Consider the following 18411-nt stretch of genomic DNA (forward strand, 5'->3'; position numbering starts at 1 on the left):
TATTGATGTAACAAACCTGCACATTCTGCACATGTATCACAGGACTTAAAGTATGATAATTTTTTTTTAAAATAAGAAGCAACATATGTCACACAAAAAAAGGACTATACTAATTGTCATTTCAAAGGCTAACAATGACATCTGATGTGTTTTTTTGTTGTTGTTGTTATTTGTTTTTTTTTTTTTTGAGACGCAGTTTCACTCTTGTTACCCAGGCTGGAGTGCAATGGCACGATCTTGGCTCACCGCAACGTCCGCCTCCCGGGTTCAGGCAATTCTCCTACCTCAGCCTCCTGAGTAGCTGGGGTTACAGGCACGTGCCACCATGCCCAGCTAATTTTTTGTATTTTTAGTAGAGACAGGGTTTCACCATGTTGACCAGGATGGTCTTGATCTCTTGACCTCGTGATCCACCAGCCTCGGTCTCCCAAAGTGCTGGGATTACAGGCTTGAGCCACCGCGCCCGGCACTAAAATGTATATTTTTAAAAACATCTATCTGTATGAGTTTTGCTAAAACTCTTGTTTCTTCCATGTAAAGAAGAAAGGACCAGGGGGTGGGAAGCAAGGGGAGGGATAGCATTAGGAGAAATACCTAATGTAGATGATCAGTTGATGCATGCAGGAAATCACCATGGCACATATATACCTATGTAACAAACTTGCACATTCTGCACATGTATCACAGGACTTAAAGTATGATAATATATTTTTTTAAATAAGATGCAACATATGTCACACAAAAAAGGACTATATTAATTGTCATCTCAAAGGCTAACAATGACATCTGATGTGTTTCTTTTGTTTTTTTGTTTTTTTTTTTTTGAGATGGAGTTTCACTCTTGATACCCAGGTTGGAGCGCAATGGCACGATCTCGGCTCACCACAATGTCCGCCTCCCGGGTTCAGGCAATTCTCCTGCCTCAGCCTCCTGAGTAGCTGGGGTTGCAGGCACGCGCCACCATGCCCAGCTAATTTTTTGTATTTTTAGTAGAGATGGGGTTTCACCTTGTTGACCAGGATGGTCTCGATCTCTTGACCTCGTGATTCACCCGCCTAGGCCTCCCAAAGTGCTGGGATTACAGGCTTGAGCCACCGTGCCCGGCCTGACATCTGATGTTTTAAAACCACATTATATAGTTGTATACCAGAGTTGTGACCTTTAGTATATGTAAACCTATGTTACAATGTCCCGTTTTATAATTTTACAGTCTAAGTTGGAAAGTCCAGGTTCCTGAAGTGGGAAAAAAATCTAGTCTTTATTATATCTGGCTCTTAACTCTTACCATGATTTCCTTTTATATCCAACCACTTGGTTTTTTCCATGACTCTTGTCTTCTTCAGAATACCCTGGTAGGTTTGCCATTCTACTTCATGCTGCCTGGATCCCAGTTGTTCCTTTGTTTTGGCATCTGTCAGGTCTCCTGTAGGTTTACAGAAGAACTGAATCACAATGCAAAATAAACACCTGGGGGTTCAACTTTTTTTAGATATGTACACCAAAGGAACAACAATACTTAAAGTACTCAACATGTATAAGCATAACTGCTCATGAGACCACCAATGTCCAAAGCAAGCCGTCTAAACTAACAAGATTTTCTCAGCAAGGGCTTTGTTTCTTATAGGTTAGCAAATGCCGGTTTAACCTCCTGTGATATTAGAAATGGGTTGTCTAAAAAGTCTTTCTTTTCTTTCTTTTTTTTAGGCTAGTCAAGTGAAGCAGTGGGAGTGGAGAAGGAACAAAGAAATCTGTAACTGGTTGTGATCAATTAGTTGTAAACACCACTGCACTCGGAGCAGCATCTAAAAAATCTTTAAAGAGAACAGTACAAGATGCATTAATAGCATCTTATAAAATGAAAATGTTTTATAAGGAATTCCAGTACCCTCAGTGGGTGCCTAATATCCATGGCAACCATATTTTCCAAACCACAAAATCAGAATATGAGATTTAACCAAGTGTTATTTTTACAGCAAGAAGCAATGTGGCAGGTGCAACTGGACAACAAAATACCAAAATTTATAGGAAACTAAATGAAATACTTTTTATGGGGGTTCATTCATTGAGAACTGATACCCTTTCATGTCAGCAGAGATGCTTCAGTAAGGTGGATGGGTGATGAACCCCCCAGTAAGCAAGATAGACAGATGCTCCTTTAGCTTCTTCTCCCCATTACAGTTTGGGAGCAAATAAAGGGTTTGAAGAGTCTAGAAAACTCAAGTCAAAACTATTAAGGGATGAAGAAAAATTGCCCTGAGTCACCAGAAGCCTCAAACAACTGAAAACATAAGAATAATAATGTAAAGAAAATGGAAAAGTTAGCAAAAGAAGAAAACTTCTGATTCGTGGGTACAGGCTTTCCCCTAATTCTCGCAACCAGAATTATAACAACAAAAAACAGATACAAATATATCAGACAACAGACTGATATGAGAACCAGGAGCCTTGCTTCTACTGCTTTGACAAAACCTTGCTACGGCAAATCATTGTGCCTGGATCTTGACTCGTTTAGTTATCCACAGGCAAAGGCAATTATAATGTTCAATCTCTTCCACCTCACAGGGCTCATCTGAGGCTGTGGCTATAGTGCTCCCAACGTCCCCAAAGTGAAAAGCCACAGCCCTGGCTAGCATTCTACCATCCGGACCACAGAACACAACCACAGCACGGCAAGCCTCCCTACCTGTTGCTAGGACGAGAGCTGGTTGAATGATGTCAATAGTTTCAGAACAGAACTTCTCTAAGTCTACCGCTCTGCCTGGATCTCGAAACCTGCTCAGGTGAATGTCGGATATCTGCCGAAAACAGGTATTGAACAGAGAGATCTGAGTCAGCATGGGGAGAAGCAGCCCAGCGGCTCTCTCAGGCAGAAGGAAAAGCCAAAGAGGCGGTGCACAACGAACCCCCAGGGAAGGACAGGGCCAGCACTACACAGAGCCTCGAGTTACAACCTGACTGAAGCCCCCAGCCTGGAGAGTGGGGCCCAACACCCGCCAGCGTCTCACGGTAAGTAGCATGCTCTGCACCCGCCCTGCGCCCCACTTCCAGCAGCGTCACCTGCAGGCCCCAGAAGATGTTGGTGTCTTCGGGACCTGGTGCCGGGTGCGGCCTTCTCGGGGGCGGGGGGCCGGGCAGCGGTGAGGGTTGTCCCGCCAGGCCGTAGTGCTCCAAAAGCATGGCCACTAGCGCAGCGGCCGCCAGCCCCGCAACCACCCTGAGAGCCAGCACTGCAGCCATGCCGCCTGCCCGCCGGGGCGCGGCCCCTGTTGGTCCCCGGCGGGACCGCGCGGCGCTCCCAGGGGGAGCCTCTTGGCCTGCACTTCCGGACTCTATTGTCGCCAGGCCGGAGCCGGATGCGGGGCCGGAGCCGGATGCGGGGCCGGAGTCCAACACTGGGCCCAGGGTGCTGCGCCCGTCAGCCACCGCCCGGCACCTGCCCCTCTCCGGCCTCGCAAGTGTCTGGGTTCGTTTTGCATAAGTACCACGATCTTGTATCTGAGTCACGGCACCAAAAAATAAAAAAAGTACTACGATCAAAAAAAAGGGAACCGAAACGCTCGACACCAATGACGGTGGCCGAGTGGTGGCGGGGAAGGAGACCCGGACCGGTGGCCGGGAGGCGGGGGCTAGAGTCCTGGCTCCGCCTTGGTCAGTCACTCCTGACCTCAGTGGATCTATCTCCTTACCTGTAAAACAGAGTTAATACCTTCTGTGCGCACTTTGCAGTGTTGTTGTTGTTTTGAGTATCAAAGTGAGAATGTATGAGGACACCTTTTAAATTTTCTCAAAATTTGTCAGGTGGCTTCCTCTGGCCCCTTCTGATTATTAAGATGCCTCCATAGGTTTTCTTTTCCTCCCTTTCTCCTTCCCCTTCCCCTTTCTTTCACAGACAAGGTCTCACCTAGTCCCCCAGGCAGGAATGGTGGCCTCGAGTAGTAGCTGGGACTGCAGGCGTGCACCACCAGCTAATTTTTAAAATACAGTTTTTGTAGAGACTGGGGTCTTGCTGTGTTGCCCAGGCTGGCCTGGGAACTCCTGGGTTCAAGTGATCCTCCCGCCCCTGCCTCCCAAAGTGCTGGGACTACAGACCTGAGCCACCAAGTCCAGCCTCAGAGGTTTTCTATAGATGTAATTCCTATGTTTTGTTAAAGTTATTTTTCCCTTAACTTGATTTCACATGCACCTGTTTAAATAATATTGCAACACATTTAATAAATATTAAATACTTCCTATGGGCCAGGTCCAGGAGAATTTGATTTGGGCCCTACCTTAATTTCTCTAACCACTCCCTTATTGTTGAATTTTTTAAATTGTTTATTTTATGTTGCTGTTCTGAGTAAATATTTTTATGCAAATAGTGCTCTTTATAAAAACTCCCTTTGAGTTTTTTTCCTTGGGATATGTTGTCAGTATTGGATTTATGCCAATTTCGATTAACTAAATACTTTTGAGTACCTTTGGAATTCAATAACGTTGATCTCAGCAGAAAACATAAAGTAACATAAAGGTAAGTAGACAAAGAGCTATGGTTCATTATCTTAGGAGCTTATGTAGGAGAGAGACATACATAACTAAGTTTAATATGAAGAATATGCTTGTTGCCACAAGAGATGTCCAGATATAAAAGGTAGGGGGAAGGTTAAAACTAGGACAGAGCAGATCTTTGGAAAGAATCAAGAAAAGTTTAATTATGGAGGCTGTATATCAAAGATGGGTAGTATTTCTTGACTGGCAGAGACTGAGGTTGGGATGGGTAGAAGCACTTTCCACTAAGACCTAACAATATGAACCAAAGCATTAAGATGAGAAAATGCAGAGCATGTTGCAGGGACAGTGAGTGGTTCAGTTTGGCTTGGCTACGCCAAGAGGAATAATGGTAATTAGACCAGACCCTTAGCTTGAGGCACATTGCGGAAGTCCTCTATAAATGCCAAGAGTGAAGACAAAGGAGTTATGCTTCGGGAAGATGGATCTGACAACAGCATAGAGAACTGACTGTCCAGAGGATAGGTGTAAGAGAGAATCCTGTTGGAAGGAGATTGCAATAATCCAGGTAGCGGGGTAATTAAAAGATCTGAAGAAGAAAGGTGGGAGAATATGACATTGAGGTTAGAAAGGAATAATCACATCTAAAAATAATTTTTAAAATAAAAACTATAGAATTTGACACCTGACTGGATATTCAAGGGAAGAAACTAAGAGCTTTTTTAAAAAAAAAATAATGCCAAGGCCAGGCGGGTGGCTCAAGCCTGTAATCCCAGCACTTTGGGAGGCCGAGGCGGGTGGATCACGAGGTCAAGAGATCGAGACCATCCTGGTCAACATGGTGAAACCCCGTCTCTACTAAAAATACAAAAAATTAGCTGGGCATGGTGGCGCGTGCCTGTAATCCCAGCTACTCAGGAGGCTGAGGCAGGAGAATTGCCTGAACCCGGGAGGCGGAGGTTGCGCTGAGCCGAGATCATGCCATTGCACTCCAGCCTGGGTAACAAGAGCGAAACTCCGTCGAAAAAATAATAATAATAATAAATAAATAATAATAATAATAATAATAATAATGCCAAAATGTGGAACCTAGTGACTGAGGGACCAGGGCTACAGTTTAAATAGAGAGCATTACCTATATCAATAAAATAAAATTTTCGTTTTGGTTTTATGTAATACTATATCAGTCGAGAACATGTGGAAGGATATTTTAAAACAAAATTTGAAAGATATGATTGAGATGATCTAATTTAAAGCCCAGGCAATGTGGCGTATATAAAATGCATTTGCAAAGACCTTGAAGAAACCTGAAAGATACAGGAAATCATTTTCTAGAAATGGAGCACAGCAAGAGAAAGAGTCACGCTGTTAAGGCATTTTGGACAGAAAAACATGGTCCAAAGTCACAAAGGCCAGCAGTGTCAATTTCAGACACTATAATCCAACCAAGCCACTTCACTCAAGGTGTTCAAAAGTGAATAGGAACAGGAATTTATTTATTTAATGATGGTTAATGATTCTCCAAGGTTTGACCAGCTAATCACTACAATTCAGCATAAAAGGTGTCTTAGTTCCTGCCAGTGAAAGCAGAAAAGTAAGTAGAGTTCTTGTTATAAAGAAAGCAGGCAGCAATTCACCATGAAAGCAAACTTACCTAGAACCAAAGTCAAGGGAGAATATATCACTTGGACATTTAACAGGACAACATACATTGTCACCAATAGCTATAAATTGAATTAAGTTACTCTCATAAATATAAGATGCATAAATTGTCTTTTATTTATTTATCTGAGACAGAGTTTTGCTCTTGTTGCCCAGGCTGGAGTGCAGTGGCATGATCTTGGCTCACTGCAACCTCCACATCTTGGGTTCAAGCGATTCTCTTGCTTCAGCCTCCCAAGTAGCTGGGATTACAGGTGCCCACCACCATGCCTGACTAATTTTTTAAAAATATTTTTAGTAGAGACAGGGTTTCACCATATTGGCCAGGCTGGTTTCGAACTCCTGACCTCAAACGATCTACCTGCCTCGGCCTCCCAAAATGCTGGGATCACAGGCGTGAGCCACTGCACCCAGCCAAAATTGTCTTCAAATCACTATCTTACTGATCTTGTTAAAAATACAAAAATATTGTATTACATCGTTTTGTGAAGTCATTTCTATGGAGAGCTAAAGTAATGTAATCAAAACTATGTTGTGTGTATGTGTGTATACAGTTTTGTTTTTGTTTTTGAGACAGAGTCTAGGTCTGTCGCCCAGGCTGGAGTGCAGTGGCACGATCTTGGCTCACTGCAACCTCTGCCTCCCAGGTTCCAGCGATTCTTGTGCCTCAGCCTCCTGAGTAGCTGGGATTACAGGCATGGGCCACCACCACTTCTGGCTAATTTTTGTATTTTTTAGTAGAGACAGGGTTTTGCCAGGTTGGCCAGGCTTGTCTCAAACTTCTGGTCTCAAGTAATCCGCCTGCCTCAGCCTCCCAAAGTGCTGGGATTAAGATTTTTGTTATTATTATTAGTTTAAACTGTGGTAAAATAGGCCAAGCACAGTGGCTCATCCCTGTAATTCCAACACTTTGGGAAGCCAAGGCAGGCAAATTGCTTGAGCCCAGCCTGGGCAACATAGCAAAACCCTGTCTCTCTAAAAATATAAAAAATTAGGCAGGTGTGGTTGTGCATGCCTGTAGTCCCAGCTACCTGAGAGGCTGAGGTGGGAGGATCACCTAAACCCAGGTGGTCAAGGCTGCGTGGGCCAAAATTGTACACCACTGCTCTCCAGCCTGAACAATAGAGGGAAACCTTGTATAATTCAATGCAATTAAATAATCCATATTGTTATGCAACCATCACCACTTAACATAATGTCCTTAAGGTTCATCCATGTTCTAGCGTGTGTCAGAATTTCCTTCTGTTTAAGGTTGAATAGATCACATTTTGTTTATCTATTCATCCATTGATGGATACCTAGGTTGTTTTCTCCTTTTGGCTTTTGTGTATGATGCTGTAATAAGCACTGTTGTGTACTAGACATTTTTAGAGCTTTTAAAAAAATTTTTTATTTTAGGTTTAGGGGTACAGGTACAGGATTGTTATGTAAACTGCATGCCACAGGAGTTTGTTTAGTGTACAGATTATTTAGTCACCCAGATAATAAGCATAGTACCCAACAGGTATTTTTTTTCTGATCCTCTCTGTCCTCCTACCTTCTACCCTCAAATAGGCTTGTGTCTGTTATTTCTCTCTTTGTGCCCATGCATTCTCGTTGTTTAGCTCCCACTTTTAAGTGAGAATATATTGTATTTGGTTTTCTGTTTCTGCATTAGTTTGCTTAGGATAATGGTCTCCAGATCCATCCATGTTGTGGCAAAGGACATAATGTCATTCTTTTTATGGCTGTGTAGTATTCCATGTTGTATGTGTACCACATATTCATTATCCCATCTACCATTGATGGGCTTTTAGGTTGATTCCAAAAAATAGGTCTTTGCTATTGTGGATAGTGCTGTGGTAAACATTTGCATACATGTGTCTTCATGGTAGAATGAACTACATTACTTTAGGTATATACCCTTTTAAAGCTTTTGAGGGAGCTCTCCTTTTATTCCCTAACAAAACAGAAATTTGGGAAGAATTTCATCTAGGTAATCAATGCTCTTTACAAGAAACCTGAAACACCTGCAAAAGTAAAAAAAAAAGCACATATCAAGGAATTTCTTACTTATTACAACATGGATCACCCTTAAGGACATTATACTAAGTGAAATAAGCCAGTCACAAAAAGACAAATACTGTCTGATTCCACTTATATAAGGTACCTAGAGTAAAATTCACAGAGACAGAAAGTAGAATAGTGGTTTGCAGAGACTGGGAGGAAGTGGGGATGGGATGGGAAGTTAATATTTAATAGGTACAGTGTTTCAGTTTTGCGAGATGAAAAGTCTGGAGATGGATAGTAGTGATGGTTTTACAGTGTGAACATACAGTTGGCCCTCCACATCCATGGGTTCTGCATCTGTGGATTCAACCAACTGTGTATCAGAAATATTTAGGAAGGCTGCGTGCAGTGGCTCATGCTTGTGATCCCAGCACTTTGGGAGACTGAGGTGGGTGGATCATATTAGGTCAGGAGTTCAAGGCCAGCCTGGCCAACTTGGTGAAACCCTGTCTCTACTAAAAATACAAGAAATTAGCTGGGCCTGGTGGTGTGCACCTGTAATCCCAGATATTCAGGAGGCTGAGACAAGAGAATTGTTTGAACTGAGGGGGCAGAGGTTGCAGTGAGACAAAATTGCACCACTGCATTTCGGCCTGGGCAACAGAGTGAGACTCTGTCAAAAAAAAAAAAAAAAAAAAATCAGGAAAAGGGTAGGTTCGGTGGCTCACACCTATAATCCCAGCATTTTCAGAGGCCTAGGCAGGAGAATCCCTTGAGGTCAGGAATTTAAGACCAGCCTGGGCACCATAGCGATACCCCCATCTCTACTAAAAATAAAAAATTAGCCACAGTTCTAGCTACTTCGCAGGCTGAGGTGGGAGTATACCTTGAGCCCAAGAGTTTATTATAGTGAGCTGTGATCGCACCACTGCACCCCCGCCTGGGTGACAGAACAAGAACTTGTCTCTGAGAGGATAATAATAATAATAAATGTAGGCTGGGCGCAGTGGCTTATGCCTATAATTCCAGCACTTTGGGAGTGGGCAGATCACTTGAGCTCAGGAGTTTGAGACCAGCCTGACCAATATGGTGGAACCCCATCTCTACTAAAAATGCAAACAAATTAGCTGGGTATGGTGGTGCACTCCTGTAGTCCCACCTACTTGGGAGGCTAAGGCAGAATTGCTTGAACCCAGGAGGCAGAGGCTGCAGTGAGCCAAGATCACATCATGGCATTCCAGCCTGCACAAAAAAGCAAGACTCTACCTCAAAACAAAAACAAATAATAAATGTATACTCTTTTCTCCATGTAATGTATTAAAATGTACATCTCTTTGACCTGTTATTTGTACTTAGAATAACTTATCTTAAGGAAAGATATGGGTGTGTGCAGTGATTTACCAGCTAGTATGTTTATTAAGGCAAAGTTTATAATAGACAAAAACCAGAAACAAACTACAGGAAATGTTTCACAATAAGAGTCATGGAGGCCGGGCATGGTGGCTCACGCCTATAATCCCAGCACTTTGGGAGGCCGAGGCGGGTGGATCACGAGGTCAAGAGATCGAGACCATCCTGGTCAACATGGTGAAACCCCGTCTCTACTAAAAATACAAAAAATTAGCTGGGCATGGTGGCGCGTGCCTGTAATCCCAGCTACTCAGGAGGCTGAGGCAAGAGAATTGCCTGAACCCAGGAGGCGGAGGTGGCGGTGAGCCGAGATCACGCCATTGCAATCCAGCCTGGGTAACAAGAGCGAAACTCCGTCCCCCCCGCCAAAAAAAAAAGTCATGGAAAATAAAATGGCACATCCATACAAGGGTGTAAAGGTGTTTCATGTTTACACTGGTGTTCCAGTACTTCAAGATTCAAGTCGCTGCCATTTTAAAGTCATGCTCAAGGGTTCTCAATATCTACACTACCAACAGACCACAGAATAAGAAAAATGAAAAACAGTCTTTAATGTTAAAAAGGCCTGTAATCCCAGGCTGAGGCAGGAGAATCAATTAAACCCACTAGGCTGAGATAGTGCCACTGCTGCACTCCAGTCTGGGCAACAAGAGCAAACTCCATCTCAAAAAAAAAAAAAAAAAAAAAAAAAAAAAAAAAAAAAGAAGGCAACATTTCTTTTTTTTTCTTTTTTTTTTTTTTTTTGAGACGGAGTTTCGCTCTTGTTACCCAGGCTGGAGCGCAATGGCGCGATCTCGGCTCACCGCAACCTCCGCCTCCTGGGTTCAGGCAATTCTCCCGCCTCAGCCTCCTGAGTAGCTGGGATTACAGGCACGTGCCACTATGCCCAGCTAATTTTTTGTATTTTTTTAGTAGAGACGGGGTTTCACCATGTTGACCAGGATGGTCTCGATCTCTCGACCTTGTGATCCACCCGCCTCGGCCTCCCAAAGTGCTGGGATTACAAGCTTGAGCCACCGCGCCCGGCCTGAAGGCAACATTTCTTGACAAGGGATATGCCAGTCCCATTTGAGATGATAATCTGGGAACTCTAGTCAAGGAGCAAGATGAATAAAAGGCTAAGAATTACCACCTTTGCAAATATAAGAGTAACAGGAAGCTAGGATATGATTTTACTAGAAACTAAAAATAATTGGCAATTTTTACAAAAGAAAACTTCCAATTCTAAATGCTTAATATCATATTTATAATATTTTTACCTTTATATTTATTAAAGTCCTATCTGCACATCATTTATGTTTTCTCAATTTTCTGAAGTAATCTTTAAACACACACACACACACACACACACACACACAACGTCTTCCCATAATCTAGGACAAATTCATTTTATCCAAGAACGTGGGACTTGACCATGATTTTCTTTAGACGACGATCAAGTCCTGACAGTCTATACTGTGGAGTCAGGAAATGGCCCTCATTAAGCAGGGGAAGACATCCGGGCCTGGAGAGTATGACCTACTCACAGTGACCTCGCAAGTTCGTGCCCGTATATAAGGACACGCAGCCCTGTTCACCAATTTGCGCTGCCTCCTCCTTTGCTAAGAAGCTGGGAGAGCGCTTCTTAGCAAAAACCCCAGAGCGTCTGTGAAATTCCTGGAGTGGGGCGGGGTATTCAAAAGGAGACCCAGTCCCCTCGCCGCTGGCCATGCCCCCAATCAGGGGGGGCGCGGTTTCCATGGGGACTCACAGAGCGCCAAGGTTTCTCTCCCGTCATTCCTGTCAGCCCTTGGTATGATGATACCTCTTGAACACTGAGTGTGAAGAGCCGATGCTGGAGAGCTGGAGATGGAAGAACTGGGTCCCAGAGTGGCAGCCAGGAAAAGGAGAGGCAAAGTACTTCATTAATGGACCGACCGCAAGTCAAATACCCGGGTGCCAAACACTGGAAGAATTTAGGTTTGGACATCAGTGCTTAGTAAAGTGGGTGGGAGGTGAGTAGTGTAGAGAGGGCAGAGCCAGGAACAGGGAGACAACCAGGGAACCGGGTGGGATTCAGTAGAAGCTGAACTGAACTTCACACCGTCTCTATTAAGGGATGAATCAGGCTCTCGGAGAAGTGGCAACTCTCTTTGCTCAACCCAGGCACTGGAGGTATGTGAAGAGAGGCCTGGGCTCTCATTTCAGGAACACTGTCAGGGGGACAAGACCATGCTATGTGGGGAAACTAGTGGCTCTGTTTTCTAATACTTTTATTTTACACAAACTATACATATACTCAGTTTAAGGGGGCAAGTATTTCAACACATTTGCCGCTAAAAAGAAACCCATGTTGTTTACTACCAAGAATCTGTTTATCTTAATTGTTCCCCAGTCACACCTTCCAGAGTAGTCTTTTTAGTGCTGGAGCTCACTCCTGTTTTTGACCTCCATATCTCTCTTGACCTGTCAACAGTGATAGCTGTGGGCTTTCAGGATCAAATGATGTCTACTGACTCCCACTAAGGAAGAGGTAAAACTAGCCCTCTCATAACAACCACAAGAAATGCTGCAAGGACCACCTTCATTCGTACTCCTAGACCCCATCCTTCCAAAACAATTTGTATCACTGTTTGGTCAATATTCAGAGTTGACTTTAGTGTGACTTTGGAATTTCTATTCAAAGTAAAGCTGAATTCTACTCTGAGTTCTGACTGTATAGCTAAATGATGATCATATTGTAGGAAAAAAGGTAAGTAAACTTTTTCTGTAAATGGCCAGATAGCATGTGAGCTCTGTTACAAGTACTCAGCTCTTTTGTTGCATTGGGAGAGCAGCCACAGCAGTAGAATTTCTTTGTCGCCAGGCTGGAGTGCAATGTCACAATCTCGGTTCACTGCAACCTCTACCTCCCGGGTTCAAGCAGTTCTTCTGCCTCAGCCTCCCGAGTAGCTGGGTCTACAGACATGTGCCATTATGCCTGGCTAACTATATGTTTATATGTTTAGTAGATACGGAGTGTCACCACATTGGCCAGGCTGGTCTTGAACTCCTGACTTTATCATCTGCCTGCCTCAGCCTCCTGAAGTGCTGGGATTACAGACGTGAGCCACTGCACCTGGCCTAGTAGTAGTATTTCTATAAAGCTTTAGAAATACAGAAATCTAGCCGGGCACGGTGGCTCAAGCCTGTAATCCCAGCACTTTGGGAGGCCGAGGCGGGTGGATCACGAGGTCGAGAAATCGAGACCATCCTGGTCAACATGGTGAAACCCTGTCTCTACTAAAAATACAAAAAATTAGCTGGGCATGGTGGCATGTGCCTGTAATCCCAGCTACTCAGGAGGCTGAGGCAGGAGAATTGCCTGAACCCGGGAGGCGGAGGTTGCGGTGAGCCGAGATCACGCCATTGCACTCCAGCCTGGGTAACAAGAGCGAAACTCCGTCTCAAAAAAAAAAAAAAAAAAAAAGAAATACAGAAATCTGAATTTTGAGTAACTTTCTTGTGTCACAAAAGTATTATTTTAAAAGTTTTTTCAGCCATTAAAAGATGTAAAAACTATTGTTAGCTCGGGGAAGTCAAAAAACAATAGATGAACTAATCAGAGTTTGTCAACATCTGGCATAAACTTTTAGGTTGTTGTTTAAAATCTCTTTATCTCATCAAATTACTGTGAACAGCTGTAGCCAAAAAAAAAATAAGTATATTTTATTATATGGAGGTAATTATATTCAATGATAAGTTACTTTGAACTTAAAATGTATTTTAACACCAAATTATTCAAACACTACTAGAATCCACTAAGGAAAAGTTACAGTGAACATTGAAGAAAAAAATTAACACTTTGCTTTTTTTGTTTGTTTAACACTGCCCTTAATAGTTAACTGAAAATTTTGGTATAAGCAACCAACACACACACATACAAGACCCCCTCATACCACTCTGATTTATGTTAATAAGACATGGCATAAGAGGATCACTTGAGGGGGGGTCTTGCTTGGTCACCCAGGCTGGATTGCAGTGGCTCAAAAATGACTCACTACAGCCTGGACCTCCTGGGCTCAAGCAATCCTCCCACTTTAGCCCGCCAAGTAGCTGGGACTACAGACACATACTACCACACCTAGAGAAGGGGTTTCACCATGTTGCCCAGGCTGGTCTTGAACTCCAGGGATCAAGTGATTCACCAGCTTCAGCTTCCCAAAGTGTTGGGATTATTGGTGTGAGCCACCCCACTGGGCCCAAAGAGACTTTCATATACATTGATCCTATGGCCTGGATGTTTTATGTCCTCCAACATTCATATGTTGACACCCTAATCCCCAAGGTGGATGGTATTAGGCAGTGAGCCTTTAGGAGGTGATTAGGTCATAAGGGTAAAACCCTCATGAATGGGATTCATGCCCTTATAAAATAGGCCCCAGAGAGTTGTCTTGTCTTTTCTACCATGTGAGAACACAGCTAGAAGGTGCCATCTATAAGCCAGAAAACAAACCTTCACCAGACACTGAATCTGCCTTGATCTTGGACTTCCCAGCATTCAGAATGGTGATAAATAAATTTTTGTTGGTTGTATGATACTCAATTTATGGTACTCTGTGATAGCAGCCTGAACAGACAAAGACAGGTGGTTCCTTAGGAAAGTGGATGCCTAGGAAAAGGTTATACAGGTGAATCTTGAACAACAGGTTTAAACTGCATGGGTCCACTTATATGCAGATTTTTTTTCCACCAAATGAGGATCGAAAATACAATATTCAGGCTGGGTGTGGTGGCTCACACCTGTAATCCTAGCACTTTGGGAGGCCAAGGTGGGCAGATCACCTGAGGTCAGGAGTTAGAGACCAGCCTGGCCAACATGGTGAAACCCCGTTTCTACTACAAATATAAAAAGTAGGGCGCGGTGGCTCAAGCCTGTAATCCCAGCACTTTGGGAGGCCGAGGCGGGTGGATCACGAGGTCAAGAGATCGAGACCATCCTGGTCAACATGGTGAAACCCCGACTCTACTAAAAATACGAAAAAATTAGCTGGGCATGGTGGCTCGTGCCTGTAATCCCAGCTACTCAGGAGGCTGAGGCAGGAGAATTGCCTGAACCCAGGAGGCGGAGGTTGCGGTGAGCCGAGATCGTGCCATTGCACTCCAGCCTGGGCAACAAGAACGAAACTCCGTCTCAAAAAAAAAAAAAAAAAAAAAAGTAGGCAGGTATGGTTGCACATGTCTGTAATCCCAGCTACTTGGGAGGCTGAAGCAGAAGAATAGCTTGAACCTGGGAGGTGGAGGTTTCAGTGAGCCAATATCTGGCCACTGCACTCCAGCCCAGGTGACATAGCCAGACTCCATCTCAAAAAAGATAAATAAATACAAAAATTAGCCAGGCATGGTGGCACACGGCTGTAATCGCAGGTACTTGGGAGGCTGAGGCACAAAAAAGAATTGCTCGAACCTGGGAGGCAGAGGCTGTAGTGAGCCAAGAATGCGCCACTGCACTCCAGCCTAGGTGACTGGGTGAGACTCTGTCTTAAAAAATAATAATAATAATAGGCTGGGTTTAGTGGCTCACGCCTGTAATCCCAGCCCTTTAGGAGGCCGAGGTGGGCAGATCACCTGAGGTCGGGAGTTCGAGACCAGCCCGACCAACGTGGAGAAACCCCGTCTCTATTAAAAATACAAAAATTAGGCCAGGCGCGATGGCTCACGCCTGTAATCCCAGCACTTTGGGAGGCCGAGGCGGGTGGATCAGGAGGTCAAGAGATCGCGACCACCCTGGTCAACACGGTGAAACCCCGTCTCTACTAAAAAAATACAAAAAATTAGCTGGTCATGGTGGCGCATGCCTGTAATCCCAGCTACTCAAGAGGCTGAGGCAGGAGAATTGCCTGAACCCAGGAGGTAGAGGTTGCGGTGGGCTGAGATCGCGCCATTGCACTCCAGCCTGGGTAATAAGAGCGAAACTCCGTCTCAAAAAAAAAACAAACAAAAAAAAACCAAAACAAAAATTAGCCGATGTCACGGCACATGCCTGTACTGTAACCGCAGCTTCTCGGGAGGCGAGAGAATCGTTTGAACCTGGGAGGCAGAGATTGCGGTGAGTTGAGATTATGCCATTGCACTCAAGCGTGGGCAACAAAAGCAAAACTCCATCTCAAAAATAATTAAATTGAATTAAATTAAATTAAATTAAATTAAATTAAATTAAATGCACTATTCAGGGGAAACCTGAGTATAGAGAGGGCTGACTTTTTGTATATGCAAGTTTTGCAGGGCTAACTATGAGATGTGGGTATGCATACATTTTTATGTACTCTGGGGGTTCTGGACCCAATCCGTGGCATACACCAAGGGGTGACTGTGTATATTAAGTGATGAGGCATAAAATAAATTATAATATCTCTGTTTTGTTACTATAGGTTCTAGTGCACAGTAGTTCCTGGGACTAAGCTGACTCAGGATGTAACCATTTGAATAAATTTACCCAATAGTGTCTTTTCATTTAAACTATCTGAAACTGCCGGGCGCGGTGGCTCACGCCTGTAATCCCAGCACTTTGGGAGGCCGAGGCGGGTGGATCACGAGGTCAAGAGATTGAGACCATCCTGGTCAACATGGTGAAACCCCGTCTCTACTAAAAATACTAAAAAATTAGCTGGGCATGGTGGCGCGTGCCTGTAATCCCAGCTACTCAGGAGGCTGAGGCAGGAGAATTGCCTGAACCCGGGAGGCGGAGGTAGCGGTGAGCCGAGATCGCGCCATTGCACTCCAGCCTGGGCAACAAGAGTGAAACTCCGTCTCAAATAAATAAATAAATAAATAAATAAACTATCTGAAACTAATGAATGAATATCATGTTCCTTTTCTCTTCTTTCCTCCTCATACTGAGGCTTATCTTCTCTATTTCCAGTAATTTTCCAATTTTCCTTTTTCCCCTTCTTCCCTTCGCTCTCGCTCCCTTCCCTTTTCCTTACTTTGTCTCTTGCCTGAAAGAATGTTAGACTCTTCTATAACTCAGCTCCTTTGCCCTTCCATAGAGATCACAAGTCCTTGTCTTCTTCACTCACTTCTTTTGTTCTTTTTTCCTCTTCCAAAATTACAGTAAGATGAGAACAATTAACTATATTCTCATCTTTCTCATTCTTGACCTTCAGTTGTGGCATTAATGAAATGATAGGGTAGTTCTGGAAATTTTAGGTCAAGGTAGCACATTTAAATCTTACTGAGTCTTTTCTAGGTCTCCCTGTTTCTTTATCCACATGATTAAACTTACCTAGCCAGATCCTTTGGGTCACTGTCTTTTATTACCTTATTCACAGAATTATTTTTCTACCATCCTTCCTTCATCATTATCTCTCCTCTAGGAGTACTCCTGGTCGAAACCAGACTCTTCAGGCAGTGTGGCCAAAAACTTCAGACTAACCTGTGTTGAAACCAGTTCTGACACTGTGTGACTAGGCAAATCTATGCTGACAAAACTCCTATGACTCGCTATTATCTTAGCTCTAAAATGGCAACTATAGTGGTATGTGTTCCACAAGGTTGTTTTAAGGGGTAAATGAGATAATGCTTTTGGGGTTAATGATTTTCTTATGGGATGACTGCCTAAGCCCTTTCCATCTCTATCAACTTATTACTAGCTTAGATCTGTCATTCCCTCCATCTCTCAAATCCTCCATACTTTTGTCCTCTGTCATCTGCCTCCTGAGTTCCTAAACTTCCCTCTGTTGTGAGATCACCAGTTCCCACATACAGACCTTCATGTTTAGGCCATCAATTATTTATCTCCTTGAAACATGTTAACAGAATAGCTCAAGTATAATTCAATTACATTAAAATTCCTCTGACCCAACAAAATACTACTGCATCTACGGGCATCTCTGAGGAGCAAGAAGATTGAGGGTCAGAGATTGTGACTTGACTTTGTAAGGAAGTAGTGAAATCAGGACTCAAACCCCAGCACTTTGGAAGTCCCAGGTGGGTGAATCATAAGGTCAGGAGTTCGAGATCAGCCTGGCCAACATGGTGACACTCTGTCTGTACTAAAAAAAAAAATGCAAAAATAAGCCGGGCATGGTGGCTTGTGCCTGTAATCCCAATTACTTGGGAGGCTGAGGCAGAATTGCTTGTGCTGCAGAGGTGGAGGTTGCAGTGAGCCGAGATCAGGCCACTGCACTCCAGCCTGGGCGACAGAGCAAGACTCCGTATCAAAAAAAAAAAAAAAAATATATATATATATATAGATAGATATGCATTTACATATATAATATTTAAATATATAAATTTATAATATCTATTTCTATATAACAAATATGTATATATAAAATATACATTAATTTTTTTTTTTTTTGAGACTGAGTATTTTGCTCTTGTTGCCCAGGCTGGAGTGCAATGGCACGATCTCAGCTCACTGCAACCTCCGTCTCCCAGGTTCAAGCAATTCTCCTGGCTCAGCCTTCCGAGTAGCTGGAATTACAGGAATGCGCCACGATGCCCAGCTAATTTTGTAGTTTTAGTAGAGACGGGTTTTCACCATGTTGGTAAGGCTGGTCTCGAACTCCCGACCTCAGGTGATCCGTCTGCCTCAGCCCCCCAAAGTGCTGGGATTACAGGCGTGAGCCACCACGCCTGGCCACATACTTTTAAATTATTTGTTTGGTAAACAATTTAAAATACAGATGAAGCTAAAGTAGTTCTTTACCACCTTCTTCCTCCAATCCGAATCCTGGCCCTCAGTTACCACTTGGCTCTTTCCCCTTTCAGTCTTATTCCTTCACATTTAAATGCATATGTGTGCAAATATATAGTTTTGAGCAAGTTAGCTTTTTTCTCTCAATTTATCTTGATCTTTTCACGTAGATTTATCTTGCTCAAGAGCTGCACGGTATTTCAAAA

General features: G+C 43.5%; 2 protein-coding genes across 10 annotated transcripts in view; one reads left to right on the forward strand and one right to left on the reverse strand.

Annotated features, from left to right (window-relative positions):
* The window catches only part of TMEM62 (transmembrane protein 62), a 52575-nt gene extending 48989 nt beyond the window's left edge, over positions 1-3586 (reverse strand). For 2 of the 7 annotated variants that reach the window (XM_039468756.2, XM_039468754.2), the window contains exons 1-2: positions 3058-3585; positions 1286-1423 (exon numbers count right to left, since the gene is read on the reverse strand). In XM_039468756.2, coding sequence (XP_039324690.1) covers positions 1286-1365 — 80 coding nt within the window. In that variant the 5' untranslated portion in view covers positions 1366-1423; positions 3058-3585. Of the gene's footprint in view, positions 1-1285; positions 1424-2683; positions 2796-3057 lie in introns of those variants that run through there. The other 5 variants (XM_074393776.1, XM_074393775.1, XM_010339577.2 and 2 more) reach the window with 4 other exon arrangements.
* Positions 2795-18411, forward strand: part of UBR1 (ubiquitin protein ligase E3 component n-recognin 1) — a 173400-nt gene continuing 157783 nt past the window's right edge. For all 3 annotated transcript variants that reach the window (XM_074393773.1, XM_003928951.3, XM_074393772.1), the window contains exon 1: positions 2795-3006. The gene's annotated coding sequence lies outside the window, so the exon portion shown is untranslated. The remainder of the gene's footprint in view (positions 3007-18411) is intronic.

Source organism: Saimiri boliviensis, chromosome 2 (assembly GCF_048565385.1).
Source record: "Saimiri boliviensis isolate mSaiBol1 chromosome 2, mSaiBol1.pri, whole genome shotgun sequence".
In the NCBI taxonomy this organism is placed as follows: Eukaryota; Metazoa; Chordata; class Mammalia; order Primates; family Cebidae; genus Saimiri; species Saimiri boliviensis.